The sequence below is a fragment of the Vigna umbellata genome, chromosome 5, assembly GCF_029865625.1.
Source record: "Vigna umbellata cultivar VRB3 chromosome 5, Vumbellata_1.0, whole genome shotgun sequence".
In the NCBI taxonomy this organism is placed as follows: Eukaryota; Viridiplantae; Streptophyta; class Magnoliopsida; order Fabales; family Fabaceae; genus Vigna; species Vigna umbellata.
This window is the reverse complement of record NC_142169.1, coordinates 33,028,089-33,038,808: the sequence shown is the minus strand read 5'-3', so window position 1 is coordinate 33,038,808 and position 10,720 is coordinate 33,028,089. Positions and strand designations below refer to the sequence as shown.

The 10,720-nt window shown below is 31.1% G+C and overlaps 1 protein-coding gene across 6 annotated transcripts; it reads left to right on the top strand.

Annotated features, from left to right (window-relative positions):
- The first annotated feature begins 4,511 nt into the window (after nucleotides 1–4,511).
- Nucleotides 4,512–8,722, top strand: LOC124820214 (cytochrome c oxidase assembly protein COX11, mitochondrial-like). 6 transcript variants are annotated; one of them, XM_088091369.1, is made up of 8 exons: nucleotides 4,512–4,670; nucleotides 5,794–5,920; nucleotides 6,177–6,525; nucleotides 6,625–6,677; nucleotides 7,155–7,227; nucleotides 7,671–7,775; nucleotides 8,073–8,153; nucleotides 8,231–8,722. In XM_088091369.1, exons 2-8 carry the CDS (start codon nucleotides 5,841–5,843, stop codon nucleotides 8,330–8,332), a joined length of 843 nt encoding a protein of 280 aa, XP_087947495.1. In that variant the 5' UTR covers nucleotides 4,512–4,670; nucleotides 5,794–5,840; the 3' UTR covers nucleotides 8,333–8,722. The 6 variants fall into 6 exon arrangements, with proteins under 6 accessions (XP_087947495.1, XP_087947501.1, XP_087947499.1 ...); XM_088091375.1 differs by having other exon boundaries at nucleotides 4,522–4,668; nucleotides 6,213–6,525; XM_088091373.1 differs by lacking the exon at nucleotides 4,512–4,670 and adding an exon at nucleotides 4,723–4,971 and having other exon boundaries at nucleotides 6,213–6,525.
- Nucleotides 8,723–10,720: the final 1,998 nt, after the last annotated feature.

The following is a 10,720-nucleotide window of genomic DNA, read 5'->3' as shown; positions in this document are numbered from 1 at the left end:
CATGCCCAGCAAAATAAAACGCAGTTATGCAATGTTTAACCACCTTAGGAGAACATTTTGCACTTATTTAATCAGCATCCATGCATTTAGAGGTAGTTTTTGAAGCTACATATGTATAAAGTTATGTTGGATATAGTTTTGTACTTACAGTAAAAAACTGTGGTTTGTATATGTTGGGAAGAGGAATGGGAAAAATGTGAGCTGAGTTCAGTTATGTGTCATCTGGGATTTGTCCTAGGGGTGGATGGGACTGCTTACAACATGAAACAAAAGGTTACTAGTTTTGATCTGTCATTAAGGTTGACACCATAGTAGTAGCTCTTCTCTTGGAACTTGGAACTTGGAACTTGGGTTTCATAGCTTCCTCTTCCAACTCTTTGTCCTTTTTCTTTAATGCATTGCACTTCACTTGTTTCTGATACTTGGAAATTATTTTAACTAAGTCTCCAGATTTAAGTACATTCCATGATGCACCCTTTGATGTGGTCCTTTATGGCATACTGGTTTACATTTCAGAAGAATTTAAATTAACAAACTTTAAAGATATGTTGATGGGGACCAAGATGGGGTGGTCCAATATTTTTGTTGGACTGTGATCCAACAAAATTAACGGACTTGGAATATTTCTCGTAGAAGGTTTGTTGAGGCAGCCACAGTTATGCATAGTAAGTTCTATCTATATTGCAGGTTGATCTTAAATAGAGTGAGATTTGTCCTTGGTAATAGAATATACCAATTAGGGGTATATATCTAATAAAATGCCTATGGACAGTGTCATGACCTTCAAGTTGTTGGGAAATTAAAGATGAACAATGAACAATACTACCATGTTAGGTAAAGTGAGGGACTACAATGCATGGACACAGATCAGAGAGAATGGAATAAGGCATAAAGCAATTGACCCAACTCTGTTACATATTTGTTTTATAGGGTGTAGGAACTATAGGGTATACCACAAGAAATGGTCCTCAATAGAAACCCTATTACTAGGTCAGGTTTTGGTCATAAGAAACCACCCTGATCAGTCCTTCTCACCATAATTGCATTTTTTGTTTTTCTAGGAATCTACCACTTTTAATTCATTTCCTTTCCAACGTGTCTCACTTTCATAATTATCTCTTCAATTATTCAACTACTAATGAGGTGCACCAATAACCAAATCAAAATAAACTATATATATATTACTACAGATGAAAAAAAACTTGACCATATTACCGTGAATAAAACTCACTGATCGAAAGAAAATAATGTCCGTACATGAAACATGTTTTTCCGTTCTAACCTTTGTGTTCTACAGCAACACAGTACTGAGTATGGTAAATCAAACAGCTTTGAACTTCGAAGAAATTAAGAATGTGTCCTTTTAGAATTCAGAGACACTTGTAGGAACACTAATTTCGATTTTGGTATTTTATACCCTTCAAACAACCTTTGCATTCTAGCTTCCAGTTACCTGGCCCAGAAAGAATTGATAACTGGATACAATTTATGGCTACGTATATGATTTCTTCGTAGGCCTATGAGTCCAAGAAATAAAGGGTATTTCTTGCATACCCCATTAAACTCTTCCTACACCTCCTTTTTCCACTTCCTGATGAAAAAACACTTCAGAAATCTGAAAAAAGAGCTGCACGTGAGGTTTTTTGGTTGAGTGAAAGTCAAACCCAATTAATAAGAAAAATACCTTAAATGGTACATTTTTTATTTGAATTCAAAACATACAACAAAATAATGGTTATTTCCATTCCATTGTGTTAATTGTTTTTGAAAATTTTAATATTATAGGTACTTGTTTCTACTTTGTTAATTTTTAAATTTGTAATGGAAATAAGATTTTTCTATTGAAAATAAATTTATGGAAACAAAAATTTGTTTCTGTTGTGTTAAATTTAATCAATGGAAACATTTCCATAGGATACTTTTTTAACTAATTACCAAAAAGGATAGCTTAGTGTTTAAACAGTAACTTTCCAGTGGCAATAGCAGGGCCCATGAACTTTTAATGTTGGATCTTTATTTAGTGAAAAGTAGAAACTGGACAAAAAAAAGAGCAGTGTTGCTCTCTCCACCACCACACCTTTCTTTCTACACCTCCCCAATTTTTTTTAATTCCAATTATATCCTGAGATTAAAATTTTTTACTTTTACTATTTTACTACTTTAATTTATTTCAAACCTAGTTCTCATACTTTACTCCCTGCACCCAATCTTTCCATCTCTCATTTTCGTTTAACAATTTGTCTTCCGTTTTACTCTGCAACCCCATTTGTCTTCTCCGTTTCACTTCTCCTCCTCCATTTCTTTCTTCTTCATTTTCCTTACATTATTAAAATACACTAAAAATATATTCAAAAATAATAAATCAAAACATTTAAATTAAATTATTAAAATATTTCCAAAATAAAGAATAAACTAATCAAACAAACCCTAAAATAAAAAAGTAACCTTTAAATGGAGGTGACATCCTTCAACGGATGTCAACATCTGGTTAAGGAAAAACGGATGTCGACATCCGTTTTTACCTTAAATGGATGTCGACATCCGTTGAAGGATGTCACCTTCGTTTAAAGGTTACATTTTTTATTTTATGGTTTTATTTGAAGGTTTATTCGAATATGCATCTGGAGGAAGCAACACACGCACTGCACCACTCCACACACACTGCACCACGAGAGCGACACTGCTTGATAATTCTTTCCACTACCACCAACCTTTGCAACTTGTAGTATCTCATAGCTACGAAAGAAAGAGAGGAAGAAATATAATGTTAAAATGAAAGAAAAATATTTTTCTCATGTACGAGGGACTATAATAGATTATTAGTGGAATAGGTTGTGAATGGGTAAAATTAAAAAATAATAACCCTAAAAATAAAATTTTACTTAGGAGCAAAATAGTAAAAGGGAGGTGGAGTGAAAAAGGTGTGGTGGTGGAGGGAGGAACACCCAAAAAAGAGTTAGGAAGTTTCTTTCCACACCTCCATAAATTTCTCCCTGTACCTCTTGTAAAAAAAATTCTACTTTTCTGTTTTTAAATTGTACAATTTTAAAATTATTTTTAGAAGTAAAAAATGACTTTTATACTATGTAATTTAAAAACATTTATTTTTTTGAAAAAATAATTTCAAATTGTATAATCTAAAAGCAAAAAAATCACTTACAAATTATGTAATCCAATTTTTTTAACCCTCTTGAACTTTTGGAAGTCATTTTTTTCTTCTAAATTTAAAATTATTTTTGGCTTTCAAATTCTAGAATAGAATTAAAAAAAAAACGATTTTAAATTACACTATCCATTTTTTTTATTAACTTTTAAATTACACAATTAAAAAAGATAACATATTTTTTTTACATATATTGATGCAGGGGAAAATTTATGAACGTAAAGGGAGAAATTTGTAGAGCAGAAAGAAAAAAAAGGTGAAGGTTGCAATAAGGTGAGAATTGGACTATACCAAAGTATTATAGATTTCTTAAAAAATATTATGTAAAATATCTTTTAATATTAAAATAATTACTTATGAAACGACATTTTTTTATTATCAGATCTCCCTTCTTTTATTACAAAGGAGTTATATTAGATTCCTTTCATAAAATCAAATTATAGTTTTAAAAATAAGAGACTAAGTAAAATAACGTGATATTTATTATCTAACATAATTAAAATATTATTGTTGTTTTGATGTTAAGTATGTGGAGATTGTACTATTAAAATTAATTATCATATTTAAAGTAATGTGATATTTAAAGATTGTAATATTTAAATTAATTATCCTATCTTAACTCTTTTCCAAGACACAAAATCGTGTTGAAACTTGTAATCTCGTAATAAGGAAGATATGGTGATTGAACAAAACTATCTCCACAATATTATATATGTGAAGTAACTAATTCCACGTTGCTCACATATATATATATATATATATATATATACACACACACACGGGGTTTGCTAAGACGTGTATCCCTGTTTTTTCAGTTGATACATTTTATCAATGTGTACTGGATTTTAGTACACAAAAATACGATCTCTTCAATTTTACCATTTTCATTAACCTTTCTAATTTCATCATTATTTGTATATGTTAAAAACCCTGCAACCAATTCTTTCGGATGTCATTATGTTTGTGAAAATTAGATAAAATTATATATTACAAAAATTATAAAATAAAAACTCATTATAAAATATTTTTTTTTAAGAAATTGTTTAACAACGAGTGTTTCTGAGTCAGTTACCAATTCCTTCATTATACTTATGAAAATTAGATAAAATTAGATAAGACAAAAATTATAAAATGAAAACTCATTATAAAATCATTTTTTTATATTTCCTATCTTTTCCAAGTCAATTATCAATTTCTTTATGTTTGTGAAAATTGGATAAGACAAAAATTACAAAATAAAAATTCGTTATAAAATTATTTTTTGTAGATTGTTTAAGATTTATCTTTGTAAAAAGTTATTATCGTTATTTTATATATAATCCAAAAACCACGCTAATTATCTAAAATAAAGTTTTCAAAATTTCCCAACCCAATAGAGTGAAGGGGAAAAGAAGGTCTATTCAATCCATAGCTTGGATTTCCCAGCAGGCACGGTGATTCTGATTGTTGTTATCCTCAAAGGCTTCAGCTTTGGTCCTCCCCTCTCAACAACCTCATCAATTTCGGTGTAACACTTCTGCTCTCATCCTCGCACTTTCACAATTTTACTACATTTCTAAAAAAATTATGTTTTGTCTCGATTCTTGATTTGGCTGATGAAATATGTGGATTGGGTTCACTTATGTTTTGGGTCTGATTTTGATTTTGCGTTTGCGGGGTTATGCTTCCCAGCGGAGCAAGTATTGTGGTGCACTAATTTTGTTCGATGGAATGTCTCACTGAACTAATGTTTTTTTAATGGCTGACCCTTCACTTTGGAATACTTAACCCCTTTCTAACTTCTGTTTTCTTTTAATATTCTAGCTTCGGTATTGTTCTCTGTGGCTGCTTATGCTTGTTTGAGCTACGTGCTTCTTTACCTATTGAATCACAACTTACGTGTGTGTTGAAAGCATCGTGCTCTGTTAGTTTATGTTGGGAATTTCATGTTTTTGCTTGGAATTAGGGAGAGTAGTCGAAAGAAACCTGATTCAAAGAAAAGGAGGATTTTCCTCCTCTTCCTTGGGTCCATGTTAATGTTATTTGGATCATGCTTGGTCCGTTTTGTGTAGTTTTATTCTTTTATTGTTTATTATCATTAAGACAAGAGTATAAACTTAGTCAAGTAAAATGGTTTGGGGGAAATTTAGTGACACTTTTTGACTTGATTTGATGATCATTTCCTTCACAGGAGCTGTCTGTCCTTTTGCCGTGCCAGATTTTAGTGTACTGTTATTGTGGCTTGTTTTTGTTATTAAATTTCAATTTTTTATTAACTTGTGAGTTTGTTGTTGACATTGTAGTTTTTGTTAATAGCTCTACATAATGCATGGATGGAAATTTTCATGCAATCTGATTACAAACAAAAATATTTTTCTTATTGACAAGCATATAGAAAATTTTGTCATAGAACTGAATTTTTAGGAAAACAAATTCTCTTATACCACTGTTTGTGAGAATGTATTGACATTTTGATTCTTTTTCCTAATTGCTAATGTTGAAAAAGGTTCGTTCATGTATTTTGGTCCTTGATCAAACCATACATATAACTCGGTATTAAAAAGTTGTTTTTATCCGTGATCAATTTTCCAACACTCAAACATTTCTATAGATGATTCACTTAAGTTTATACTTATTTTCTTTTCTTGCAGTTAGCACTTAATGTCCTGTTATTGTAGGGACGTAAGTCTTGCTAAACATGATATGTTCAAGGCTAAGTAGGAGAACTCATCCCTTGCCATATCTTAGGGCACTGCAAACCAACTCTCTTGAATCCAGGTTATACTATGTTGCACCAATTCCTATGGTTTTGTTATTTTTATCTCAGGTTATAGATTAATTTTCTAATGGTAATGGGGATTATTTGAAACATGTTTGTCATAGAATGAAATAAGTTATATTTTACTACTTAAGCATCCTTCTCAAACCAATTGTTCTCTCCAATTAGTTTTTGCCTCTCTAAAATCTGACTTCCAGAAAGAAATTAGTTTATACTTTAATCACTTATTTGTAGATGATTTTGTTTTTTATACAGATGCCTATCTATCCTTTCTAAAAGAACAAGTTACAGGTTCATTAATCCTAAAACCAGCTTCCAACACAATTTCTCTTGTAATATTCCGGTATCAAAGTTTAACCAAGAATTGTACCATCTGAGTTACCGTTCTTCAGCTCTTGCTTCACAGAATGTTGGAAAGTCATGTTCCATTCCTGGTTTGCGACACTTCTCATCTCATGCATCCAAAGAGCAGAAATCACAAAAAATGCTTTTATACTTGACGGGCTTAGTTTTTGCTATGGTTGGCTGCACGTATGCTGCAGTTCCCCTTTACAGGAGATTCTGCCAAGCCACTGGCTACGGGGGAACTGTCACCCGGCGTGAGGTGTGTCTGTGTTGGTTTTCAATGGCTTTGAATATTCATCAAAACTTGGTATTTTTTTCTTATTTTAACTGGTAATTATGAAATTTCACATTTTTACAGACGGTTGAAGAAAAGATTGCTCGACATGATAGCAATAATACAGTCTCCACAAGGTTTTATTTTTTTTTTCTTATTGGATGTTACCTTTTTACCATCACTCATCATAGGATTAGTGTTTTCTTCAGGTTCATGGTTATTAGAAATAGCTGTTGAATTCCCCAGCACTTTTGAAAGAAAAAAAAAATCATCATTTCACTGTTCCTAATATGGTGGTTCAAATTATTGGAGCTGCTTTGTGTTCCTTCATTTATACTGGGAATATGTATGCGATAGTACTTAGACAAAAGACTAAGCAAAGGAAGGTTAAGATAAAAATATATTTATTCAGCTGTTGTACATGAAGATTTCTCCATAGAACTTGCCTATTATGTGTACCATAACAGTAGTACCTCTAGTGCTCTTTTGACATGTCATGGGAAATTGTATGTAATGGTTCAATAAGAGCTATGCTTATGAGGAATTATTCAATACTCCTCATTTTGGAAGCTAGCTTTTTTGCAGTCATAACTGATAATTTTTTTTTTGTTCAGGGAAATAGTGGTGCAGTTCAATGCTGATGTTGCTGATGGGATGCAATGGAAGTTTATTCCCACACAGAGAGAGGTCAATATAACTTACCCTCTTGTACCTTAAAAAAAATATTGCTTTCCATCACACAGGATTTATTTACTTACATGTGAAAGTATTGTTTGTGATTGTGGTCAATTTATTTCCTGGAGCTGTTAGTTTTATTTATATTAGTCATCTAATTTAAGAATGGCAACTCAAAGAACTACTAATAACGAAGTCAAGTTAAAGTCTGAGCTTTTGTTTGAAAAGCCAGGTTATCATAGTTTAAATATGTGGGGTAGAAGTGGTATTTTTAAATCTAAATCTAGTTGTATGCTTACTTAAACACTTTCACATTTGCTGCGTTTGACTGCTCGATAGTGTTTCATGTCATTAAAAAAGTTGAATGTTGTAGTACACATCCCCTGGAACACTCGGGGAATCGGAGAATGAAAAAATAAGAACTAAAATGTGGCATTGTTCATTTATTGTACCAGGTTAGGGTCAAGCCCGGTGAAAGTGCCCTCGCATTTTATACTGCGGAAAACAAAAGTTCTACTCCAATAACAGGTGTTTCTACGTATAATGTGACTCCAATGAAGGTACTAACTATTGATGAATACTCTGTTCTATTCATAACAAACGATGTCCGTGAACTTTGATACTTTAAAATTTTGGAAGTTTATGATATGAATATCACTATGATTAAAACCTTGGCATATGGCTAAGAACTTAATATCTTTTGAAGTCTTCCTGTTGCAAGTCTTTTTTTTTTTTTAAATCTCTTTTATGCTTTACTTATTGAAGAATGTTGTTTTTGTTTCTTCCATTTTCTCTCCTTCCTAGTCCTCCAAAATAGTATTTTGAAAAAATTTCCGATTATAAATTTTCTTATTCAGGCTGCAGTGTACTTCAATAAAATACAATGCTTCTGCTTTGAAGAGCAGCGACTTCTTCCCGGAGAGCAGATTGACATGCCTGTAAGTGTTTTCGAATTGAACTCCACTTTGTGCATAATGCACTTACATCTAAATTCTATGCTGCTTGGACAATGTAGGTATTTTTTTATATTGACCCGGAATTTGAGACGGATCCTAAAATGAATGGTATCAATAACATCATGTTATCATATACCTTCTTCAAGGTTCCTGAGGAATAAGACCAACATGAATGTTCACGTGAAATTCAAATAAAATCTCCTTCCAATTCAAAGTACAAAGAGGCAGAGCACATTGATGAAGCTTGAGTTTTCGTTACTTATGATAACCTTGTGATCAAGTTTTGAAGGTTCAAGGTACAATGCCATGACATCAGTGAATTATGCTGATTTTCTGGTGCTTCTAAGTTAAAACAGCATTTGGAGTACCTCCTGAAGTTAGCCATTTAGATTAATTATTTTGCTTTAAAAGTTATTGAAATTCATGTTGGCAAAAAAGGTATGTTAGAATAACGTGTATGGTCAATGGAAACTAGGAAGGTTTGAGTTTTGGTGTAAGTCTAATGAGGCATTTATTTTATACTTTTATAAAACTCAATTATTTATAGATGATTATAGAGTTTGTTTCTTTTCGAAAATGTTCTAAAATAATTATTTTCTTGAACAGTGCTAGAAACAAATCTCTTAACTATTAGTTAATACTTATTTAAAACCACAAAATCGTTAGTATGACTAGTTAAGTAATAAGACTCCGCAATTTTTTAAAATAAACTTTAGTTCAAGTGTAAGTTAAATAGTAAAGAAAATATTATTATTTAGATTGTGGGGTCAAGGTCAACATTCATGATTGTATTGTGTTGTTTGAAGTCCAAATGTTGTCCAATAAATGGTCTTTTGTGTGATCAAATTAGTTTGATGGTACTTGCAAAAGGTATTTGAATAACAAAGTTAGAACGTTTGATAGATAACAATTAATGCAATAGTTAATACAAGTAATTTATCTTATTTCAAATCTTTATATATAGATTTTGTGATAAACTTTTGATTAAAGTTGGCTTAATTACATCTAATTGTGACTAATTATATTTTATTCTTAATTTAATTAATTTTAAGGTTAATCTATTTGAGATTATTCATCTCAATCTATTCAACTCAAGGTTGAATAATTTGTTTAGTGATCAGCCAAGCTCGATTTGTTATCTACGCTAATTTTGACTCATCCGAACTAATTCATGGTCAACTAACCTATTTGGTGACCGATCAGACGTAGTGTTCTGTTCACCCTGATTATTGGTATCTGGGTTAGTATGGTTGGTCGGCCTGATTAGTGAAAGGCCGGACTTGGTGGCTTGTGCTTTAGGTTGTGGGATGTCTCTCTAAACTAGTGTATGATCAATCGGTCTTTTTGGTGTTCGATTGAGTTCGTCGATTAGTTTTCCAAGCTGTAAGTTAATTATTTGAGTTTATTCATGACTAGCCTGATTGTTTAGTGATTGACCAAACTTGTTAGTTAATTACCTAGACTATAGTTGATTATCTAAAGGGTAGCTGACTAAATAATCATACATTATAATTATAAACCATTTCACTTCATCAATTTTCAATTCAACAAAGGGTAATCAAACTATAGATATAAGTATAACAATTGTCTACTTACATGAGCACGGGTAATTTTGCTTTATTATGTTATTAATATTACATGTAGTCTAGGTTTACAAATGAAAAAAAGAAAACTGCTTTGACCATAACACATAATATAAACATTTTATTAGTCAACTATTTTATAACGAAGGAGATGGTATTTACTTTTTCTTTTTTATTTATTTAAATCAATGTTACGATTAAATATACAGTTAGAAACAGCGGTAAAATTTTGGTAAATGTTCTGCAGCAAGAAAAATCCCTTTTTTCTTTCTATTTGTATTAGGATAAAATTTAAGTGCAGTATTTTAATATGCTCTTCCCCGTTTTAATATCTTTACTAGTTCTAATGCGCTCTTTGTTGTAATTTATTTTAATAAAACGTTAAGTTAATTTAAATACTTATCTGAATAATTGTTTTTAAGCTCCACTTTTTAACTCTGTTACATTTTTGTAAGTTCTATTTTAACCCGTGAAAATATATCATTTAGTTCATCCTTAATGGTTGAAATTTGGAACTGAATATAGCACTGACAAAAAAAAAATACTCCATCCTGTTATTTGATGGAAAAAAGAAATCCCATTGGGCTCGGTTTTCCTTTCGGCATCTTCTTCCTCGCCTTCATAATTTCTTCTTGCACTCTTATACGAAAATTTCAATTTTATCCTCTTTTCATTTTAAGTTCTGAAACGCACAATTGAGATACGTTTCGAAATTTATAATCGAAAATGCAAAAGTTGTATTCCAGATCATACATTCCAAAATACAAAAATATTGTGTTTTGAATTATATAATTTAAAGTGCATTTTTTATTTTGTATTTAGATTTCACAGTCTGAAACATCTTTTTAATAAAGAAGAAGGTGAAGAGTAGTCCCAAGAAATTGTCTCTTATTCTCCTTTTCCCAAAGGGAACCAATGCAAAAATAACCAAATAGTTAATTTTCTATATTTTAATAAAAATTAATT

Excerpts from the sequence above, each read along its gene's own strand:
- LOC124820214 (XM_088091369.1), top strand. The coding sequence starts at position 5,841 with ATGATATGTTCAAGGCTAAGTAGGAGAACTCATCCCTTGCCATATCTT. Across the intron at positions 5,921-6,176 it reads ACCAACTCTCTTGAATCCAG|ATGCCTATCTATCCTTTCTA; the intron begins GTTATACTATGT and ends TTTTTTATACAG. Across the intron at positions 6,526-6,624 it reads GAACTGTCACCCGGCGTGAG|ACGGTTGAAGAAAAGATTGC; the intron begins GTGTGTCTGTGT and ends ACATTTTTACAG.